Source organism: Xyrauchen texanus, chromosome 37 (genome assembly GCF_025860055.1).
Source record: "Xyrauchen texanus isolate HMW12.3.18 chromosome 37, RBS_HiC_50CHRs, whole genome shotgun sequence".
NCBI lineage: Eukaryota > Metazoa > Chordata > Actinopteri > Cypriniformes > Catostomidae > Xyrauchen > Xyrauchen texanus.
In genome coordinates this window covers 7,836,619-7,860,293 of record NC_068312.1, presented here as the reverse complement: position 1 = coordinate 7,860,293, position 23,675 = coordinate 7,836,619, and the positions used below count along the sequence as shown (strand labels likewise).

General features: G+C 38.2%; 2 protein-coding genes and 1 long non-coding RNA gene across 9 annotated transcripts; 1 reads left to right on the top strand and 2 right to left on the bottom strand.

The window, feature by feature from the left end:
- Positions 1–444: 444 nt before the first annotated feature.
- On the bottom strand, positions 445–6,610 carry qng1 (Q-nucleotide N-glycosylase 1). 6 transcript variants are annotated; one of them, XM_052108407.1, is made up of 5 exons: positions 6,563–6,610; positions 4,510–4,855; positions 1,370–1,626; positions 972–1,167; positions 445–876 (listed from the first exon to the last, which is right to left on the bottom strand). In XM_052108407.1, exons 2-5 carry the CDS (start codon positions 4,844–4,846, stop codon positions 647–649), a joined length of 1,020 nt encoding a protein of 339 aa, XP_051964367.1. In that variant the 5' UTR covers positions 4,847–4,855; positions 6,563–6,610; the 3' UTR covers positions 445–646. The 6 variants fall into 6 exon arrangements, with proteins under 6 accessions (XP_051964367.1, XP_051964368.1, XP_051964372.1 ...); XM_052108408.1 differs by having other exon boundaries at positions 4,510–4,852; positions 6,563–6,604; XM_052108412.1 differs by lacking the exon at positions 6,563–6,610 and adding an exon at positions 6,136–6,153 and having other exon boundaries at positions 4,510–4,852.
- On the top strand, positions 4,805–15,765 carry LOC127630698 (uncharacterized). The gene is made up of 3 exons (XR_007968894.1): positions 4,805–4,897; positions 7,831–7,950; positions 14,713–15,765. It is a non-coding gene; the product is annotated as an uncharacterized LOC127630698 (long non-coding RNA).
- On the bottom strand, positions 9,087–23,573 carry hnrnpk (heterogeneous nuclear ribonucleoprotein K). Of its 2 annotated transcripts, XM_052108405.1 has the most exons (15): positions 23,516–23,573; positions 22,253–22,365; positions 21,873–21,970; positions 21,738–21,794; positions 21,070–21,113; positions 19,237–19,309; positions 16,019–16,132; positions 15,775–15,903; positions 13,852–14,162; positions 11,769–11,822; positions 11,408–11,450; positions 10,991–11,003; positions 10,675–10,736; positions 10,402–10,571; positions 9,087–10,063 (listed from the first exon to the last, which is right to left on the bottom strand). In XM_052108405.1, the coding sequence occupies exons 2-15, from the start codon at positions 22,311–22,313 to the stop codon at positions 10,033–10,035; spliced, it is 1,260 nt and encodes a 419-aa protein (XP_051964365.1). In that variant the 5' UTR covers positions 22,314–22,365; positions 23,516–23,573; the 3' UTR covers positions 9,087–10,032. The 2 variants fall into 2 exon arrangements, 1 of the variants encoding a protein (XP_051964365.1); XR_007968893.1 differs by lacking the exon at positions 9,087–10,063 and having other exon boundaries at positions 10,486–10,571; positions 10,837–11,003.
- Between the last annotated feature and the right edge of the window lie 102 nt (positions 23,574–23,675).

Sequence of the window (23,675 nt, the reverse complement as noted above, 5' to 3'; positions counted from 1 at the left end):
GTATGAATAATAATAACGCTATAAAACAGAGGAACTTTAATAACAATTAAAAAAAAAAAAAGGTCAAGAGTTAGAACTACAAATATAATTATAATCAAAGCCGCTAATCACCGCCTACATGTATATAGCCAGTTCGTGCTAATTGTCTTTCTGCTTATGTTGTTTCTATAAACAGTAGCGGTCAAAAGCGTTTTTATAAGAAATGTACGAACCCTACTGTAGTTTCAAAAGGCATAGGGAGTAAAACTAATAATTTAAGCCATGGAACATGAAATGCGAATGTATTTTTCCTTATCCCTTATACATTGTTTTTGAATGATCCGGGATTTGTATATGTATCTGTCTTTGTGATTTTACCCTGTATTTTCCTCACAGAAACACATTCAACTCGTTTTTATTATTATTAATTTATTATTTTCATTTTAATTTTCAAGTTTGAGACATGTGTAACTCAAAGGCAGGCTTCTTCTTTCTTCTCCTCATTCTTATAAAACTATTTATATAAAAAAAAAAATATTCCGTTTTTTTCTTGATAACAAAGAAATAATTATATACCACCCACTCTTTATAACTTTATTCAAAGGTATAAACAGCATGAAGTCAAAATATAAACTTGGATAAAGACATGGATCTATGATTCATGTTGTCAATAGTAGACACAGCGTGTGTGATGTATAGGAATGTGTGCCATTTCTTTGTGATGTTTTTTAGCATATGGCCACAGATAAAAGTCAATAAGAGCCGAATTGATGTGACAGCTCTTCCCATCTCTTTCTTCCACAAGCTTCCACAGATGCTGTCTGATTCTCTCCACACACCAAATGGAGCAACCCCTGATCTCCACCTCTCGCCGCTCACCTGAGCACAACAATTCACCTGTGAAAGGAAAAAAAGTGCAGCATTTAATAATTAACATTACAAGAACAAAACTGAGAAGAATATCATTCTGCACAAGATAAGACACAACAAACCATTCTTCAATGCCTCCATGAGGGCATCAGAGTAGCGTAAAGCCCCAAGGTATACAAGGCCTTGTGGTACTCTGTAGTCGGCGAACATGGTCAGGTAGTCAAGGTTAGGGATGTTCCCCTCCCTTCGGGCATCCATGATGCCCCAGAAGTCTGCCACAAGGATTTGAGCCCTCTTGTAAAATGAAATCCGCTTACCCTACGATATCAACACATCAAATGCACATAAATTGAGACTAGTCATGTATATTACAAGACTTTTTAGAAGCAATGAGAATGCCTTGTTAAATGATAAAAATTATTATAATTCTCTTTTGAATGCATTCCTAAAATGGCTTCAAATGGTTTGAAATTGTACCATTTGACACCAATTTCTTTATTCTGTGATGTGAATCTTTTACCTCGTAGGTGGCTTCATCTCTGTATGATGGTATATTCTGCACAATATACTTCATCATCTTCTCAGCATCATTCTCACAATGACTCATGAATTTGCGGAAAGATCCGCCTTGCTCCATGAGCACTCGTCCAGCTTCAGTTAGAGCCTGGTGACGCTCTTTCAGCATGGGCATTGCTGTTGCGCTGTCTGAACGTAGGACACGCGCCAACTCGGCCTCACTGATCTGAGAGAAGTAGGCGGGGCTTGTGATGGGCACTCCTACAATAAAGAGTTTAATTTTGAATTTCGGCAAGCCGAATTGACATTTAATCAGTCGTAATATGTGAATTACATGTATAGAAATCTATAATTCATTTTCCACTAGATAAAATGCTAATTCTTGATATCAGCAATGAAATTAGTACTAGTGTAGATTTTTTTAAAAATCAATAATTACAGTACGTTCGCACTAGAAAAAACATTCACTCTTGAAATAAAAATTACATAATTACTTGTGGAAATACCCATTCTTGATATCAAAAATGGAATTTCAACAAGTAAAATATTTGTAACTGCATTTTAACTAGTAGAATTTTAAAACCGTATGTCATTCACACCTGTTCAGAACACAATTGCAGATATCTATAATTAATTTCTTACTAGTTGAAATTCCAAATACCCATATCAGTTGTTTACTTTAAAAATAATATTTTTTTATATCAATGCATTTTTACTAATGCAAATATCTATTAATGATATCAACAATTGAATTAAAAAAAATAAATGCTTATTAGTTATATCTGGAATTTGGTTTTCACTAGTGGCAATGTTCATTTCAGATATATTTAATGTAACTGCAATTAGTATGAAAGCCATTTAAGATATCTTTAATTACTCTTTAGTTTATTGATATTTGAAATCCATCAAGCCCAGCGCCTGAGAGAGGAGGAACAGCCGCTGACTATGAGGGGAGGAGGGGCTCCTAACCGACCGCCTGGAGCGGTCAGGGCTGCTGCCAGAGACCCAACAAGCCGCTGAAGGAGACCCAACAAGCCGCTGAAACGCGCCGGGGTCTGAGACCGCCAACCGCAAGTGTGGCACCTGGTCGACCACCTGGAACTGGAGGACCGCTGCCAGGGGCGGGGGAGACCCCTTCTGTCCATCGGAACACGGCGGGCTGTTCCGTCCGCCAGGGGCCGGAGGACTGCCTCCGATCCACCTGGGGAGGCACGGCTGTCGTCCACTAGAGGGTGGAGGAGTGGCCGAGGACCAGTCTATGGTGTATCGGAGAACCGGTGAGTAAATTATTTATTTATTTTTTCTTCTCTCTATCTCTCTCCCACTGCCGATCCATGTTGGCCTTTTTCCTCTCTTTTTAAATTAGTGTTTTAATTTGGTACCATTGCCGTTATGGCGTACAAGTACCGGAAACTTGTCCTCTCCCTGATCCAGGAAGATGAAGATGACCTGCCATGGGAGGAATGTGGCAGGGTGGATGTAGGACTAATTAGGCTGATGAAGACTGAGAGGGATAAAGGTGACCGGAGACGGCAGTGTGACAGAGAGAGAGTGAGTTACGGGCAGCTTTTTATATTGTCAAGCTGGTTCTCGCCTCCTCCTTTCCATTGAACTGTGTTAACTGTACTAACAATGTAATAATTTATATTAAAATGTATATTTAACATAACTGATATTTGAAATTGGAATTTCAAATAGTAATAAATGAATTAAAGTTAAAAATCAGTGAATGACAAATAATTGTGAAATGTTACTAGTGAAAATGTAGTTACAGATATCAATAATTAATCGTTTTTTACTAGCTGAAATTACCACAAAAATTAAAAGAGAAAATTCTAGTGCAAATATATTTACTGATATCACTAGTAAAATTTCCATTGTGGTTCTCAAGAATTAACATTCTGACTATTACCGATATGTATAATCGTTGGATGCACCAGAAAACCCTGAAAACAAAGAGTAATATATACTGATGTGCTCGAGGAATTTGCAAACTTTAAGTTATGAGCCAGGACATTTGTTTTTTTGCACAATGCAATAAACCTTGCAAACTTTGGCAAACTATTTTTTCCTAATAAGTAACTATTTTAGCCTATTTACAGCATGCTATCTTCTAAACTAACTAAAAGCATCCAACGAATCAAGGACAGTACCCGCCCATGTTTTTAGCCATTTGGGTTGTGTATTTTTCCCATAGGCTTTTCATAAAATAATTTGTGAAGAGTTCTTAGCCTTGAATCAAACCAACCAGCTCTGAGGTGAATCACAACATTACAAACTCTGTTTTGGAGCAAAACAAATTTGAAAATCGTACAAAAAGACAAAAGGTACAATAGTGTGTACTTAACATTTTTCACGAGGGCATTAACTACAATCTTATGAAGCACCGCTAATGACGTAATAGAATAAAAAAGAATGGAAATATATAAAACTATTGATAACACCTAAAGTGTATGTTTATTGTGAAATATTCCAATAAATACAAATATACAAGTAGTTTGAGGCTGTAGGGAGACCGACTCGAATGCATAATTCACAGTGCATGCTTTGTTTTCTGATTGGTTGATCTTTCTCTGCTGGACCACGGGTAGTGTAGTTGTTCACCAGGAATTCCACTATTAAACACGATTTTTAAACAATGAAGTTGAAATAATGCAGACTGATGGCTTAAACAAAGGCATATAGCCTCAATGAACAACCTTTGAGCTCATTTGTTCCATGGGGAATTTCTTTTACATTTTTTACTTCCAGTACCAGACAGTTGAAAGCATGCAATTTCTGATCTTCAAGCGTATCTGAAGCCGAGACAAGATGTTAGTAGTTTTAGTTTCAGTAATATTTGTATATTTACTATATAAATGACACCTCACAGATGTAACATTTAAACTTTTGTTATAAAGTGTATAATATTCCAATATTTCATCATAGGATGGCCCCATACATATCGACAGAGGACTGGACTAAGCCCCAAATTTCCACTGACCCTAGAAATGCCCCTGTTTATAATTCACATCTTGCACATGATTAATAGCGGAAAGGGCTTGCAACATTTATCAGGGGTTAAAAAGTCTGTGTTCACATTGACAATTTGGGATTCAAAATTGAAAGACAGATGTAAACATAAATTCACATGTGTGTAGTCACCTTCATCCATAGCTCTGGTGACAGCTGCACAGAGAGACATGTACCCTCGATAGGTGCTTCCCCTGCATGTGACCTCACATTGTTCTTCCTCTCTGTCCGGCCAGAAGGAAAAGTTCATGGTGTCCGTCACAAACACCCAATTGATGGCCTCGTCTGAGTCCGGTGGAGGAGCCAGTGGATTCATTGCCTTCCAGCCACTGGCCGTAAACTCTTCACTGTGGCGGAGCTCATAGATCATCTGTGCCACGTGTTTAACACCCTCTTCATCCACGAAGACATCACAACTGTGCTCTGCCACAAACTGACCAGACTCTCGAGGGGACAGCGGCTCCTCCATTGCTCACTGCTTGGGAAGAAATATTGCACTACTATCGCTATAATCAGAATGGTATAGTAGCATACTACTTACTTCATACTTACTATATGCTGTAAACTGCCTACCTTTTTAAACAGTACATGGAACAGTATGCAGTATGCAACAAGAAGTGTTAAAAACAGTGAGAATTGTTAAATCATCTGTATTCCATGCATACTAAAAATGTGCATAAAGTGCACGGTATGTATACTGCAGAAACAGTACGTCTACCACCTGTCATACCACCAAGATTAGTTTTACAAACTTGAACTTACTGAAAAGTCATTCAATTGATATTGTCAAGCATTCCCATGATAGCTACAGAAGCAGACTACTACAGGAAGCTAGTTGCACTACGTCCAGAGATCTTATATACAAACTCGAAGTTTTTAAAAGGAGAGAGAGCACCGGTCAACTAGTGTTACGACAGTGAGTTACCGTTTGCGGATAATATAAAGATTAATGGGGAGAGCCGTAACCCGACGCCTACCTGTCGCAAAATTGTCCGCGTCTTCATACATAGTAAACTCCACACATAGTTTATTCCAAACGGACAGTTTACCGTACAACATGTTGAAGTTTAGCGGATATGCTGGAAATTTCTTAAGTTATGCGCCGTTTCCTCACAAAAGCTATTTATTTAGCACACATCTCCTCCATAGACTTGCATTAAAAAAATTAGAAATAAATAAAATCAAACGGCCTCTGATCTCCTCGCTACCGCTTCATTATGCATTGTTTTGCTAACCTTGTAGACTCATTGGTATGCTCTGCTACGGCTGTGTAGAATTATAATCCTTACAGAGACGAATTCTCAATTAACCGCAATTAAATCTCAGAACGTTTGTCTCATTAGAGACATGTGTACACAAGAAAGTATATTTGTTTAAATCTATTCATTTTAAATATGCGCATCTGAAATACTAATGAAAATCTGCCCCTATAAACGCCACAAAATTATGAAACTTCAACATTCATAACCGACTGTGATTGGTCCATTCCGCCACCGCTTTGAAAAGTAACATGTGATAACGACAATATGACCATTCAGTCTGAATAATTCACCGAGAACTTGTAATAGTTATTAAATGTATTAAATACACTGTGTATAGCAGAGTTAAAATGACTATTTATACGCGTGTTACCTCACCAATTGCAGACAACGTCCGTCAAGCAGAGCTCCGCGATTTGTGTAACAAGCTACAAGATAATCAGTAACTAAAAGGGTATTTATACTTTCAGAAAAATTGGTAGATGGTTGCAAAGCATACTTTGCACGATTCCACCTCGTCTGTCAGTTAATAGCCTCTCTAAACTTTCCTTTTGAAGTTATCACACACCGAGAGTGGTGCACACTCAGGTGATCATTTCCGTTGATCAAAGTGCAAAAATGTGGCCATTGGCAGTATTTTGCATCGTGTGCATCAATGTGATAGAATTGCAGATGTACAGATACAAAATATTTTTCATTTAATCCTCTTGGATCATTATAATGCCAAATGTAAGAGCACTAGGCAAGAAGTTAACTGAAAAACAAGTGTACAAATATTTGAGGTGAATGAACAGCCCTGAACATAAATACGATCGATTTATGAGGCAAGATGTGTCACATATTAACAACCGTTGTTTCAAATAAGTTATTTTCATAAAAGCTCTAGTGTGTTCAATATATTCACGGAGAAAATATGAATTTACTACCTGAGTCGAGCTTAGGCTGTTTCACTTTATCTGCACTGTAACACTCCCTCTGTCGGATGTTAGTAATCATGACATTTACATATTTACATGACATTTTGATACCATCGATAATCCGTTTTGGAAAGCGTTCCTCTAAAGACACACTTGAGGAGTCGGCAGCACATAAACAAAACATTACGGTGCTGTAAAAAATAAAATTACGAACACATGCAGTACAATGTTTGTACTGACGTGGTAGAAAATGTTTTAACAATAGGGTTAGCTAGTAGCTAAATTAATAAATATCGCTGGATGTGTAGTGTACCCATTATCTCCCAGAAATTATTTATTATTATTTTTTTTCTCCCCAATTTGGAATGCCCAATTCCCAATGCGCTCTAAATCCTCGTGGTGGCGTATTGACTCGTCTCATTCCTGGTGGCAGAGGACAATCTCAGTTGCCTCCAAGTCTGAGACCATCAATCTGTGCATTTTATCACGTGGCTAATTGAGCACGTTACTGGGGAGACGTAGCGCACGTGGAGACTTCACTCTATTCTCTGCAGCATCCATGCACAACTCACCACACACCCCACTCTCCCTAGCAACTGGGCCAATTTGGTTGCTTAGGAGTCACATTGGGTAATCTCCTTGTGGTTGCTATAATGTTGTAATTGTAATTAAGACATTTCACTATGCCACCACAAGGACTTGAGCACATTGGGAATTGGGCATTCCAAATTCAGGAGAAAATAAAACAAAACAAAATATCCTCACTTGAAACTTATCGCGTTGATCGTGTATTGCTAAACATTTTTTATGGTTGTAAATTTAAAGTGACATATTTTATAAGAGTATTTCGTGGTAATACTTAATTCATTCTTTATTCTTTAAATGACATTAAACCTGAAGGCACTGTGGATTCTTGCCTTGATGTGTCAGTCAGCATGAGAGCCCTGAGCCTGGCTGGGGATCACTTCATTCTGTGATAAGTGTAAAATATTGTGATATTACAATTGGGGTTGAAATGTATGGTGTATAGTTTAGTCTGGCTCTTATGTTGTTTTTGTTTTGACCAAGAATCAAAAATTATTATATGTTGGGGCTTTTAGAAAGACATACCAGAGTAGTTCATGGATTTTTTGGTTATATTACTTGTCTATTGCATATTCTATTGCATGTTCATGTAAAAGCAGGTGAATGTTAATACACTTTAACTAATTATTTAATGTGTATCATTTGAATAATAAATCTGTAAGTTCATTAACCTTTAACAATTTGCCTCATAGAACATGAAGACACTGGATAAAGTCATTAAAGTGCATCACTGGTGAACTGTCATGTATTCGGTTTCTAGAAAGTGGACCAAGAATAGGACTTGTTCATTATAAACCACCCAAGATTTTAAGGTAATTCACTTTAAACTCTTCTTTTTATCACACAATAACAGGTTATTGTGTCCAAGTGCTGCAAGGATGTAGTGGGTACAGTGTGACGTATGTTTGGGTTGACTGCCCTCTGATTCTGTAACCCTACACTTCTGATGGGTAAGGTTGTAAATTATAAAGCATTGGTTAAGATCATGGTCTAGCTCAGAAATCTTAAAACATGCCACTATCCTGCCAACGTTCTTAATGGATTTTAACCAGACAAAACAAAAATGCATGCTAAGAATGCAGTATTGACCAAATGTATTTAATAAACTATGTAGTCACTAGTTGAGCTTTAAAGAAGGACTAATGAAACTTTCATACTGTATGGATCCAGAAACGGCTTGTGCCACTAACAACCATACATACCACTAAATTCAGCGGCACATGCAATTCTGTTGTTAATCTGTTTTCAGTTTTTGTATCCAGTATTTCTTTAAAGCTCAACTAAAGACTAAATGGGAGTTTATTAATTTTGGGTCAATGCAGCATTCTTTGCATGCATTTAAGTTTACCTTACTATGCCAAAGCGTTGTTTAAAAATGAATGTGCCAACTTTCAGTAGCATGTGCAAATGGCAGTAGACTGTAAGCCTGTTTCCACATGATGATTTTAGTGTGAAATAATAAAATAACCTTTTCTGTGTAAAGATAGCAAATTTTACAACTTCGTTGCCACGACAAGCTCAAATAATACACAAGTTTAAACAGAATAATTGTGTTTTTACAAAATAAGCTTCACATTTCTGTTTAAACCCTCCAAAAATGTATCCCATTCACTTCCATTCCAAGTGCCTCACTGTAACCTTGAGTTTTTATTTTAAATTAAAGGGACGAGTCGAAATTATCTTTTGTGATAAACTACATGCCACAAATGCTGTCGATTGAGCTCAACTTGTACTGAACCCAGTATATTACTTTAAATGTATAAACATTTTTTAATGATATTTCACAATGGTTTAAATACATCATACATTACTTTTTGACTTACAAAGTGAGATGAGAGAAACCTAAATACAACTAAATTGCTCGTAAAATTAAAAACAAAACGGATGGAAACACTAACAAAGATAATGACGGAGAGTGCTTTGCAGAATCAAGTGAAGCTTATAGACAATTATAGACCATCACGCTGGGAAAAAATGGCATGTCCTTTATTTCAGACAAATGACAAACTCTACAAATGTGTCTGGTTGAAAGTTAGTGACAGTTTGCGTAAAAAAAAAATAAAACAAAAAGGAAAGGGGGAGTGAGAATTATTGTCCTGCTCTGATGCAAACACAGTCTAAAAGAACTTCAAATATTTTTTATCCTCTCTTTTTAAAAATCAGACTTTTTGTGGGCATTCATTTGGATGGCAGACCTACAAAAATTCCAGAGGTAGAGCAAATTCCTTAAATCACTAGATTTTAAAAACAGAGCAACAGACGGGAGAAAAGATGTACAAAGTAGTACTGCAAGGCTTCAGTACCTGGTGAAAATCTTCTCTGTATTTCTGAGGGGAAACCAGCACACACATGGAAGAGACTCTTTCATTTTCTTTTGTCCATAGTAATCATTTTCCAATGGATATTTACATGTCATTCCCTATTTTACTCAATTCTGTTTTTGAGCTCTCTGGAAAACAAGAAAATTAGCACTAAAGAATGAATTTCAAACTCCTGCATGTACATGTGTAAATTTTGGAGTGAGCTTTTTAAATGATGGAAAATACATTTAATTACTCACACAACAATCATCCTAACAAAAAAGAACTCCAATATCAAATCAAAACAAACATCCAGTTGAAAAGCAGCTATCTGCTTACCCGATGCAAGGAGTTTATGTGAAGTACATGAAAGTTGACCCATATAAAATTAAGATTCATATATATATATAAAAAAAGGAAGAAAAACAAAAACAACCCCACAAAACCCACAATCGAAGACAACCAGAGGGCTCGGGCTTGTATTCTATGAGGGATTCTAGGTAACAGGCGAGGAGGATTTGTAATGTGTAATCTATCATATGGTGGCGAGGACTCAAGCTTCAATTGGATGGATATCCTGAGGAAGGTGGCTGGTTAGCTCTGGCGGCCCAAGAGGTGTAGAGCACTGGAAAGACAAAGTGGGAGAGCAGACAAGCCATTATGCTGCAGTACAAGCAACATTGAAATTTAACTGCATGAACTCAAGGGCCTATTTAGGCGTCTTGATCAGATTACACATTTCATTCACACGTGGCTCCTTAAACGCATCTGCAAAATATAAATCCTGACCGGCACTATATGAAAGTATGATTGAGTTAAAAATGGGAAGCAGTTGCAATTGCTTCAACAATTGTGGTAGAAAAGTCGTTGTGTGTCAAATAGTTTCATTGGTGATCAGTAAGAACACAATGGCCAAGTGAAAGTACCCTTCATGTTTGAGTAGACAGCAAGTTTGTATCATACCTGTTCTGTAACAGGTACTGAGCATTCTGGATCTGGTCTTGGGTTCCTGTGATGGTGATGATGCGGTCTTCAGAACCCTGCAGGGGCTCATCGATTTTGATTGACGCTCCAGACTCATGACGAATCTGCTTGATCCTCTGACCCCCTTTACCAATGATGGATCCTGCCAACTGAGAATCACAGCAGGGCGAGTTCAACGAATGTGATTTAGAAGTAGGGACTTGGCATTAGGACAGCATCACATGGCCAGAATGTATGGATCACTGTACTCACATCTTTGGGGATTGTCACTTGTGTGGTTATAACAGGGCCTCCAATATCACTACCCCTTCCACCTGAGCATCAGTGAAACGAGAATGTGAAGTGAAATCGATGATAATTTGAGATTCAGAGGGTGAACTTTCTTATGCCTTGATTACAGGCTAGGACACTTACCAGAATGATAGGAATCCCAAGATGAATTATTGTCTGTTTTGGGGGAAATAAATTACAGTACCAGTACCACTACTCTTAAAGAGAGCAGCTAAAAGCTCTCCTTTAAATCTCACAAATAAAATTAGGAAAGACAAAGATTTAAACAAAAACCTACCATATCCATCATCCTGAAACACAAGAGAGAACAGACCATAAGAATTATATTTACACACAAACACAATGTTTTCAGACAATTTACACAGAAATCATTCAAGGAGTCCCTAGCTATTCAGTCAGTCCTAAGTCCTAGTTAGCAGAGATGGGTTACTTCTATTAAAATGAATGGGAGAAATTGGAATGCCCAATGGATGTAGAAGAGGAAGTCCCACCCTACATGTAAAAAAGCCAATCACTTTTTAGATACAGACATTACCTGTCAATCAACTTGAGGACGCGCATGCGCATTAGCTATACAAGCCGGGAAAATTGCAGATTTTTTTGCATAATCTCATCTAAAGAAACCTTGATTACAAAATTGTACTTATAATGCAAGCAAACTGCCTGCAGGACATGTGTAACACTGCGTACTAACCATGTTGCCTCCATAACGATCACTGCGTCCTCTCCTTTCTCCACTGAAAAAAGGAAAGGCAAACAATTACTGCAATGCAAATATGACAAGCAACGATTAACTGACAATAACAAATTATAATGTAACATGACTGCTGCTAAATGCCATTCTTTTTCACAGTACTTTTTATGAGAGAAAATAGTTATGTTTAAAAGGTACAAATAAATATGAAGAAAACAGTGTCATAAAAAAGGCATAACATTTGATATGTTGTCCATCTATTAGAAATTAAGCAAACACAAAAGCAGCAAAAACTTTGAACCTTTTGAAGAAAAACAAATGATAAACCCCAAAACTACATTGATCCAGATGAAGAACTTACTGTCGTCTCTCATCCATTTGGCCACGCTGGGAGCTGTAGGAGTATTGGTCATCCCTATAAAAAGACATATATTGCCATCCAACATTAAGACTCAATTAATTCATGAATATCAATTAATATGAATGGTGAAAATGAATGGCATATACCAGGCCATTTCTATGTGGTTGCTTAAATCTTCTGGGTGGTTGCTATAGTACCTTTCTAACCCTTGTTCAGGGATGCAAATTTATGAGGCAAAAAAAGGTGAGAGAATCACTGATCCACATATGTCTTTTTACAGTGATATTTTTGTAAAGAATAAATTAAAAGCACCAATTCCAGCCATTTTAATGATTTAAGTATAGCAAATTAACTGCAAACTTGAGCAGAATTAGCTGCAAAATTAAAGGGTATTTTTGGTGTCTTGCTTCCGTTTCAGAAATTTGTTCAGATTTATTAACCGATCACTTCAGTAATCCATTCTATAGATGTCACTAGGTGGCGAAAAATGAGTCTTCAGTGCTATGAGCGAGTCATTGAATCATTGAGTTCTTAATGACCGAAATCTGCCAAGAGACTTTATAGTGTTTAAGCATTATAATAACAAAGCAGATCTAAAATTGTTCTTCAGTTTGTGAACTGCTGAGCATGACTTTTCATCCAAAAAGACAACAAAAATAGTCAGTTTTAATAGTGTCCTTACCTTCTTTATTACAATTTGCATGTCTACAATGACTTCAGTAGAATAATTAAGCATTATAAAAAACCAGATCAATAACTTTCCTACAGTATTTAAACTGCTGAGAAAGTATTTTCTGAGAAAGACATTACAATGAAAGCATATCATCGTAGAGCAGCTTCCACCAGACTTGTCGCATTGTCAACACTGCTCAACGACAGCGTAAAACAGAGCTTTTCCCTCTGCATGACAAGCGTTGCAAAAAGCATCACGTGGGTGATTTTACGAGTTTCCTTAACAAGAAACTGGGAGATGTGCAATGAAAACATGTAGGCCTAATTGGAAGAGAAAAAAATGGTAATTGCTTTGATTGCAGAAAGTAAAAAGAGGACTCGTTTATGTCTTATGTCGTTAAGGTCTTAGCGTTTTCTTGGTGAATGTAATTACTGTAGTTCAATAACTGGGATCTCTGGATTCTTATAAACAAGAAGGTAATATTTATTAAAAGAAATGAGACATTCAATATCTCTTCATACTTTTGGATAGTTTTTAAATTGTTCTTGTTGCTTTGTACTCTCAAAGACATAATTTGTGAGGCAAAAACTTTTGTGAAAATGTTTTCGTGATCATACACACCCAGTCCCGTATTAGGCTAATCAAGCCTCCAAGGTATAAAGGTCGACTGCAGGGTGTCGTGCGGGAGAGAGAGATCGTTTACGGACATGTCCGTCATGTGTGTGTTTATGTTGTCTTTTAAGTTTCTCATTAAAATATTATTTATATTGAAAAGCCGGTTCTCGCCACCTCCGTTCCATTGATCCCTTTACACAATTGTGTAAAGTTGGAGCAGAGACTGCGGTGACGCGTCACTACATAGACTTCAATGTATTCATCAGTGCTGATATGAGTCGTGAAAGTTCCCAAGCGTGTATAAACATCAGTCACTTTTACACATTACTAGCTCTTCCGCCACTTTCTCTCCTTCATGAACAAGTTAGACTCACGTACCGATGCCAAAGTGAACAAACAACATGCCCCTCTCATTCAGTCGGTTAGTACACATACCAAGTGATTCAGTTTGTTTATAAATGAGAGATTTCGCAAGTGCTGCTTCTTCACAGCCCTTCATGCTTCATTCCTGTCAGACACAAAATCAGTGTGTGCACACTGCTGTAGCTAAGCACGCGATCGGTCGTAGCTGTAATCAAGTGATCTACCTCGGTAGGACTGCTGTTTTCAAGCAAGCGACTGGTCTCTGCTGTAAGGAATCACGAGGGAGTCCTAAACTCTTTGGACTTGCACGAATTACAAAAGTGACCAATTTGGGTTTTAAAACTGTGAATTTCGCTGAAAGGTGAGTAGTTTACATCCCTGCTAGTTAATGTACCTCTTTTTAAAGGAATAGTAGATGAAAATGTGGCTCACCCTCTCCTATGATGGGAAGGTCCTCCCATGTTACGTGGGGGGCGGCCCCCTCCTCTCCCTCCTCTTTGATGTGGAGGGGGGCCCCTGCGTGGACTCATGTCATCATAGTCTCTCCGGTTCGGTGGCATATGGTGGCCACCGCGACCTCCACTGGGGGGCATACGGTCAAACCCACCTCCACGCCCCCTCGAAGTGAAGCCTCCAACTGGCCGACGCCCCCGTTCTTCATACATCGTGCTGAAGCCACCGTAGTCATATGTCTCATCGTAGAAGTTGGGGTCGTACTGCTGAGCACGACCTTTAATGGGAGCCTGGAGAGAGAGAGAGAGAAGTATTTCAGAATAGCATACTATTACCATTTCTGCTGTATATAGTAAGGGTGAGAGAAAAAAAACATTGCTTCTCAGATGCATCGTGGTTCTCTCGAATGGTTCTGAAAAATTCAGAATCGATTCGGATTTAAAATCAAACAGTGGCAGCACAGTAGCTCTAATGTGCATGCAAAAGACAGAGTGATATGTTAAAAACAAACAGTCAGATGCATATACTAAAAGCCAAGCTCACACTACAGAACTGATCGCAGACTGAATGCATCAACCAAATGACCATTGTCCCAGACTAAAACTACAATCCCGAAATTAATTCACGAACTTGCGCACATAGCAAAGGGAGAGTTAATTTGTGACTACATGTCAAACAACATAAAAGACAAGCTCATGTCTGTTATTGCACTGAATTGATGATAATAATGATGGACAGAGGTTCGGGAGGCATGGGTGATGTTTTTATTTTCTATCAATATTAGTCTCCTGCTTCCCAATGCCTTTCCTCATGCAATCTCTATTTCTTTGGCTCCTTCAGGAACACGATTCAGTGACGGTTGCAACAGTCAAGCACTTAAGTTGGAGTCTGATGACCTGATGGAATACTTCCCAAATATATTTGGTTCGACCACCAACATTTTTCTACTACAAAGCTAAACAGGGAAAAGGCTATGTGCTCTCCTCATCCAGTGTATTTTTTATTTTCTAAAACATAAAACAGTTCAACACATGTAACCACTTTTGCTTTATTTCTTTGATGGTTCAAATGATTGCTCTAGTTAGTTTTGTGTTTTGACCATTTGTGAAACTCTGCCTCATTTACCATGCTTTGTGGGGTGACTTTTTTTTGCCATGTCATGACCATTCATATCTATGCAACCAATGTGTTTATGATTAAGTTACACCTAGAGCACAAAATTGTTTACAAGAGCACAAAGTTCTTTATAGATTTAGCCTCTTAATTTTGCAGTCAAAGCACACAAGATTGACGCATTCAACTTTAAACATACAAAAGTTTCTTACGCCGGACCATGCTCCCGGACCCCCCTAGAGGGTTCGGGGTCCACCCACCGCAGTCTCACAAATCCTGTGGGGAAACACTGAAAAGTGCTTCAAGTTGGAGTCCACTGACATGACGGAATGCATTCCCATTTTCGTCTGCATGCAACAGCGCATGTCTGCCTAAAACCATCTGAAAAGATGACGGGGAACCACCTGCAGCTACAGGAAGTCTAGGCTAAGTTATGTTAACTTTTACCTACGTTACAGCTAGAAGAATGCCTACATATTGTGGCATACTTCTAATAAAAAGTTGTTTAAGAGGAGATCACTTTATGGTTGTTATTTATTTCATCCCATCCGTTCACATACAAAACAATGCTCGGACAATCTGTCATTAAATTCCCCTCAAGTGTCAAACTAGTATGCATGTTTCCATGGCAACCAATGTCTGATGACATACAGCTACATAATTTTTTTTAAATACATCTATGTAAAGGTTGACAATTAAAAATCATTAGTCATGCAACCCCTAGTGCACACTCTAAACTGTACTTTATACAGTACACTAGTATTCCATTCCAAATGTTGTTCATCTGACCTCTACAATAAGCTCGAGCATGGTCTTAATGCACTGCACCACTCGCTCTGCTTTGCCTCCAATGAGCACCACACGGTCAGTGGACTGAGGACAGCACTCCTGGAATAGCTTGATGGTGGTCTGGGTGCTCTGCAATAGAATAATTGACAGTTTAGCTATGCATTGTCTGAGAAAATGTCAAAACTAAAAGTGACCACTGCAGGAAATTAATTGCATTGTGAAAATTCTTGTACTGGCATCTTACCTCACGGAGTTCCTTAATCTTGGCTCCCTTCACACCAATGATGCTTCCGGCTAGACTCTGATGAATGAGCAGCCTCAGCTCACAGTCAAAGTCCACCCCTTTATGATGCTGATACTGCTCCAACCAGTCAGAAAAGAGAATCACATTTTAACATTCAAATATCATGCATCTAGGGTTGAGTGCTATTATTAAATATTTTTATCACAATACTTTTAAAACTTTAATAACGATATTTCTGTAATAACTAAGAAAACTTAAAAAGCTCAAAAATCACAATGGAACAAATGCATTAAAAATAAATAATACTATTTTATTTACTTAGTATCGTTTTTTTTTTTATCCAAACAAGGCTTTTCTTTTTAGTTGACTTTGATTAGCGGTATTATAAAGTGAACCCCTCCATCCCAAATTTCCTGATCCACATTCACATTTTGTATTTTAGTCTTCCTTTTTGGTGACTATATATCATCAATTTTTAAAAATGTAGTTAAACCAGGTGCTATTTTTTCTCTCTCCCCAATTTGGAACGCTTAATTCCAAATGCGCTCCAAGTCCTCATGGTGGCGTAGTGACGCCTCAGTCTGGGTGGTGGAAGATGAATGTCAGTTGCCTCCACACCTGAAACCATCAATTCTCCGTGGCATCCACGTACAACTCACCACGTGCTCCACAGGGAGAGAGAACCACACTATAGCGACCATGAGGAGGTTACTCCATGTGACTATTTGGCCAATTTGGTTGCTCAGAAGACCTAGCTGGAGTCAATCAGCAGTCCCTGGATTAAAACTCGAATCACACACACACTCAAATCTACTGACTCAGAAATTGCAAACAATTTATAATTCCAACTAGATATGCACAATCTTATTCCTAAATGACAACGATTCAGCTATGTGCAGGTGAAACTCGAAAAATTAGAATATCGTGCAAAAGTTCATTAATTTCAGTAATTCAACTTAAAAGGTGAAACTAATATATTATATAGTTATATAGTATATATATACCGGTAGACGGCTGCGTTGACTCTGGACTTAATAAAGCACAGTGGACCAACACCAGCCGATGACATGGCTCCCCAAACCAACACAGACTGTGGAAACTTCACACTGGACTTCAAGCATCTTGGATTGTGTGCCTCTCCATTCTTCCTCCAGACTCTGGGACCTTGGTTTCCAAATGAGATGCAAAATTTGCTCTCATCCGAAAAGAGGACTTTGGTCCACTGTGCTTTATTAAGTCCAGAGTCAACGCAACCGTCTACCGGGACATTTTAGAGCACTTCATGCATCCTTCAGCAGACAAGCTTTATGGAGATGCTGACTTCATTTTCCAGCAGGACTTGGCACCTGCCCACACTGCCAAAATACCAAAACCTGGTTCAATGACCATGGTATTACTGTGCTTGATTGGCCAGCAAACTCGCCTGACCTGAACCCCATAGAGAATCTATGGGGCATTGCCAAGAGAAAGATGAGAGACATGAGACCAAACAATGCAGAAGAGCTGAAGGCCGCTATTGAAGCATCTTGGTCTTCCATAACACCTCAGCAGTGCCACAGGCTGATAGCATCCATGCCACGCCGCATTGAGGCAGTAATTAATGCAAAAGGGGCCCAAACCAAGTACTGAGTACATATGCATGATTATACTTTTCAGAGGTCCGACATTTCTGTATTTAAAATCCTTTTTTTTTTTTGATTTCATGTAATATTCTAATTTTCTGAGATTCTGAATTTGGGGTTTTCATAAGCTGTAAGCCATAATCATCAAAATTATATCAAATAAAGGCTTGAAATATCTTACTTTGCTTGTAATGAGTCTATATAATATATTAGTTTTACCTTTTAAGTTGAATTACTGAAATTAATGAACTTTTGCACGATATTCTAATTTTTCGAGTTTCACCTGTATGTTAACGTTCTTGTTCCATGCCTATGTTATGCGGTCAAATAGAATTTTGGAATTTGCTTTGAGATGCATTTTTAAAGCGTGACTCAATTCGGTAGCTACGCACTGTTTGACTTCAGCTGGCTACTTTCAAACACTCGTATGAGTATGTTTGCCTGTGCACTCATGTCCCATGATAAATGCAGTTGTGTGCGTGAACAGCCAAATGCTTTTGTGTCAAAATGCCCTTCTTAACAGAATATTAAGGTAAACACAGTTGTTAATGTATAAGCAGATGGGACAAAAATGGTTTCTCTCAAAATGTTTGATCTGTGCGACGTGTAAATACAGCCCAATATCAGTTATGGGCATTCAGACATTCTGACAGCATCAAAGTAGTATTAATGTACATCTAATAATCACACGGTAAACATTGCCAATCATTTTAGTAGTTTTATTTTGCATTAGATTTACTTTTTTTTTTGTAAATACACCAATCAGCCTCAACACTAAAACCACCGGTCTAATATTGTGTAGCTCAGAATGCTATTTTGAGATGCGGGTTGGCGGTGTTTTGGTGACATGAGGGGGACCAACACAATATTAGGCTTTAATATGGTTTTAATGGTGTGGCTGATCGATATAGATAGATATATATATATATATATATATATAAACTCAGCAAAAAATAAACTTTTTCAGGACACTGTATTTTAAAATAAAAAAATAATAAAAATCCAAATTAAATTGCACCTGTGGAAAGGCCATTAAGACACAAACAGCTTACAGACGGTAGGCAATTAAGGTCGCAGTTATAAAACTTAGGACACTAAAGAGACGTTCTACTGACTCTGAAAAACACCAAAAGAAAGATGCCCAGCGTCCCTGCTCATATGCATGAATGTGCCTTAAGCATGTTGCATGGAGGCATGAGGACTGCTTTTTACTTCACTTTTCAAGTTAGAATATGAATGGGGATTTTCAGGATTTTTTTTTTTGCAATAACAGTGCTCTTTGGTTTACAATATTTTTGTTGCACCCTCTTGTGGGACATTGATATATGTTTTTGATTTACAACTTACACTTCCTTCTTTTGGTTTATTGCATTTTTCTTAATAGACTAAAAGCAGAGACTAATATTTTGTTAGAACCATTATTAAATTGAATGTTACTCTGTTATTTAATGCTCAGGTTTTGTAAATCACTAAAATAAAAAACTATTTCTTCAAAATCGTAAAAAATTATTGTGATCTTTATTCCAAGCAAAAAAAAACACTAATCAACTGCCCACCCATCCTCCTATCTCATATTCCAAATTTATGAAAACTCACCTCTTCCAGAGTCGGTATGATCTTCAGCAATATCCCAGCTACTGTGGGAATATCGGCGCTGATGCTTAGGATTCTGCCAAAGCAACGAATTGCATTCCACAAGAAAAGACGATATTAGACATTCAAACAGCTTGAAGAAAACACTCAGCGTTTCTGTTTGTTGATTTAAAGAGAGGGAACAAACTGATCCCAAAGAGTGTCATGTAGTTTATATCAAAGGGGAGTGAAAAAACACAGAAAAACAAACTGAAGCTCCTTCCAGTTGCTGAAATGTCAAGATACAGGGAAGTTCAGACATATAGTGAGAAAGAGGGATGCCAGGGAATTAAGGAATATACACCCAAAAAAGAAAACCCCGTCATCATTTACTTGCCCTCATGTCTATTCAAACCCAAATGACTTCTGTTCCTTGGAACAAAAAAAGCCTCTCAGATTGGTGACCGAGGCTGTCAGTAGCTGGGTTTCCATCTACATTTTGAAACTGCACGTAAGAAATCCTGAATGGAAACGCTTGATATGCGAATAAACTTAAAAATTCACTTAAAATTAAATGCACTAGGAGAAGATAGATTTTCTAGAGATTTGAATTAGTTAAAATGCACATCAAGATGATAGAAATGGTTTATTTGCAAAAGGAGGACATGTTTTGTCCATCCGTGCTTGTGTTTGAGTGTGCCATAAGCTTGATGAGACTGGCTCAACAAAATGACAGACCGTGGCATACAACTCTTCAAATATATTTCTTGGCATTCGGAAGCGTTTAACTCACAGCTGGTCATTAAAGAGGGTCCTCACAATCCGCAAAAACAGTTGCGGGCGCTCCCTGGTATGCGGAGGCTAGCGGCGTACAATTTAGCCCTCATTATATCAGATATTACTCTTGCTCTGTGACGTCTTCTGTCAGCATTTAATTAAACAAGGTACAATTGCTCAAATCCTGCAAATAGAACTCGCCCCAAAGCAAGGAGGTTATTCAGCTGCTCCATGATGACAAGGCGACTTCCTCAAGATAATGCGTCTGACGTAGTGGATGCAAATGCGAAACGACTCGTATTTTCTGTAGTCCAATTTTCAGAAATGCACATAAACAATGCAAAACATTTGGATGGAAATCCAGCTAGTATTTAACATTCTGCCTTAAAGTACATTTCCTTTAGTGTTCCATGGAAGAGAAGAAAAAGGGAGTCAAACGGGTTTGGAATGACATGAGGGGTGAAAAGAGAATTTTTATATTTTCGGGTGAACTAACCCTTAAATGTGACAGAGGGGTGACAAAGTGCACACACAGAGAGAGAGAGCACATGGAAGAGATGAACATGAAGGAGTTGTTCCTAATCCACTACAGAGGAGATAGAAAGAGCTGAGACAGATGAACGGAATGGAAGTAGCAGTGCAAAGATGATTCAGTGAACAGAGCTTCTTGGGGGACCAGAACAAGTCAAATATCATTGTAAAACAATACAACAAACAAAAAAGGGAGAAAATGTATATATTTGCGCTGACCCTTCACCCCCAATAACTTAATTTATCTTAGTATTAACAAGAAAACTTTAAATGGGAGGAAGTAAATTTCCCAGAGGTTCAAAAAAATAAAATTTCTTGTTTTAGAGTGGACGGAGAGGGAGACAGGGTGGGAGAGGGCTTCCTTATATGACAGAAAAGGCATTTTAATATAGCATCACAGTATTTCAAAATATTGATAGTCATGACAGCATCACACTGAGGTTTTTTTATGGCAGTATTTTGTACATTAAGGATGCTAAAACAGTTCTGATATTGGTAGTAACAGTGCTGATATGACTTGGAGGTTTGGAGTATCTGAGTGGCACGTACCGCTCGGGCCCACTGCTGTCTGGGACTGACACAGTGGCATTGTACTGCAGGGGGCGGGGCCAAGCACCCAGCGCAATCAAGCACACAGATGTCAATCAAGTAAGCCGCCCATTAGGAAGGGCGGGATTATTGGTGTGGCCAACCAGGGAGTCAGGAGTTCAGGCGGCAATGCAGGTGGGCGGTACAAGTCGATCCAGAATATGGGAATTGGCCAAAAATGGACAGAAAAAATAAACAAGGAAAAGGGGAGAGGGAGTGGAAGAGGAATACATTTTTTAATTGGAAAAACTTTCAGTTGGATTTTCAAATCTCATAATGTTGGAGGAGAATGGAGGACAGGAGATGAACAGAGATTATGAGAATATGTATTAGGCCAAATAATACTATTTCAGCCTGTATCAATGATTGGCACATTTGATATACTCTGTGATTAATTAAAGAGCACAGTAGAACAAGGGGTATGTACTTCATTGCAAAGGACTCTTACTATGATATAAAAGCACTACTTTCCAAACAACATACAACTCAGTTGCAGAAAATGCATTTTCTCTAGGACAAAGACGAGTGTAAAAATATTGTTGGTTCTCAAAGATATTACCGTTTGATGCCAAAGTAACCTAGTATTACAGATAAGTGAGAACGCGCAAGCCAAACAGAAGAGTACTCACATCTGTGCGCAGAGCTTTAATATTCTTCCCACCCTTTCCAATCACTGCTCCGGCATTCTGAAGAGAGGACCAATCAGCATTGAGATACAGTTGGAGAAACAAACCCCAATGGTGACAGAATATTTAGGGGCTTACTTTGCTCTGTAGCAGGATTCTGAGCTCTACCATATCATCTGAATTTCTGGACCGTTTATAGGGCTTGTCCTCCTCCATGTCTTCAGCAGAACGCTTACCTGAGTGGAAATAAAGGTGAAAATTAGTACAACCACAAATGGACACTCTAATTAGCATATCGTGAATTTCAGATTCACTTCAAAGAAAGCAGTCCTTCTTCAGGTAAACATTCACAACGCATTCGCAACTACATAGTATATGTAATGTGCAGTATTTCAGAGTGGAGCAAAGAATTCAACAAGAAAAATTACGTGTGCACGATTAGACCAGAAAACGTGTATTACAAAACTAAATTAGGTCAATTTTAAATTCATGTTGACCATAAACTCATTAAATCTTACCGTTACTATCTTTGTTGCTGAATGTGGTCTCCTCTTCATGCAAGTCGTTTTCTGGCTCCATTATCTATCTACAGTGAGTGAAGATGAACAGCTCTCTCTGTCCTAATGAATGCCTGAGGAAAAATACAAATGAAAAAATTAAAATTGTATTTAACCAGATAAGGATACTAGTCCCAAGCTTAGTGTATTATAATATTATTTTTCTCATCGAAATAAACAGTGCTCTTGTCCATCGAGCACACTCATGACTACAGGATAATAAGGAGTAATATATTAGGTAAACTCCTAAGGGCCCTAATTATGTGTATCAGATCTTTGTAGGCCTATAAGTAACATTAAGAAATCTATAGGCATTGTGGGCATGAGCCTCCACATGCAGGGAGTCTCTGTGGTGTCCTGCACAATGAGTGGATTGTGGATCAAATGTGTGGATTGACAGTCTCAGAAGTGGAGGCAACTGAGACTAGTCCTCTGCCACCCGGATTGAGGAGAGTAACCTCACCGCCACCACCACCAGGACCTAAGGAGTGGTAATTGGGGGGAAGGGGTAAAAAAAAAAAAAACTATAGGCTATATCACAAAAGTAGAAATCAAAGTGATTCTTCAATACAAAAACAAAAAAACCTTACAGTTAACCTACAATTATTAACTAATACTGACTGTCTGGTAAAGCGTTGAAAAACAAACCAACACTTAGTGTGTCCATAAATCCTTTGAGGTACATACTTTTGGGGCACCACGACGAAGGGGCACCTTTGGGGCACCTTTCGACGAAGTCTATGCCTAAACATACTGGCTCGTTATGGAGCTCACTTTGATTTGAGACACAGCAAAACTCTCAAGTGAACTCGCTGCTCACTATCTTCCTGTAGTGGATCGGTTTCCTAACTGGCCAATAAACAATAGATGGTTTCAGGAAGCTACAGCTAGATAGCTAATTACCGTACAACACCTAAATACAATTTTAAACAGTACATTGCAATTTATGGGGTTTAAAATGCCTCCTTGTTAAGAAATAAAACTAAATAATTAAAATATGAACATGATAAATGCAGTAGATGAGAGCTTATCAAGGCTATTAGCTTCCGTTAGCTAACAGAGCTGACGCTAGCTTTCTAGCAAAGAAAAAACAATGCAAGTTGCGAAGACTAACCATGTGCATGGAAACGAATATGGAATATTTACGATTAATTTCAGAATATATGTAGATAACTGTGTAAAAACAATAATGAAACTAGTTTTGCATCAGTATTAGCAACCGACCTGTTCTACTCGTCGTACTCCCCCTTTCGTAACAGCAACGATGACGCACAGTTTCTTGGTTACGCCAATGAAGCTTTGGCCAATGAAAGCGCCTCCCTCCAAGGAAGAAACGTGCCCTGATTGGTCCAAACCTCGGCACAAATGAAACTAAAGTAGAGGC

Excerpts from the sequence above, each read along its gene's own strand:
- qng1 (XM_052108407.1), bottom strand. The coding sequence starts at position 4,846 with ATGGAGGAGCCGCTGTCCCCTCGAGAGTCTGGTCAGTTTGTGGCAGAG. Across the intron at positions 1,627-4,509 it reads CACCAGAGCTATGGATGAAG|GAGTGCCCATCACAAGCCCC; the intron begins GTGACTACACAC and ends TCTTTATTGTAG. Across the intron at positions 877-971 it reads CATGGAGGCATTGAAGAATG|GTGAATTGTTGTGCTCAGGT; the intron begins GTTTGTTGTGTC and ends TTCCTTTCACAG.
- hnrnpk (XM_052108405.1), bottom strand. The coding sequence starts at position 22,313 with ATGGAGCCAGAAAACGACTTGCATGAAGAGGAGACCACATTCAGCAAC. Across the intron at positions 21,114-21,737 it reads TTAAAGCTCTGCGCACAGAT|TACAATGCCACTGTGTCAGT; the intron begins GTGAGTACTCTT and ends CGCCCCCTGCAG. Across the intron at positions 11,823-13,851 it reads CCTTCCCATCATAGGAGAGG|GGATGACCAATACTCCTACA; the intron begins GTGAGCCACATT and ends GTCTTTTTATAG.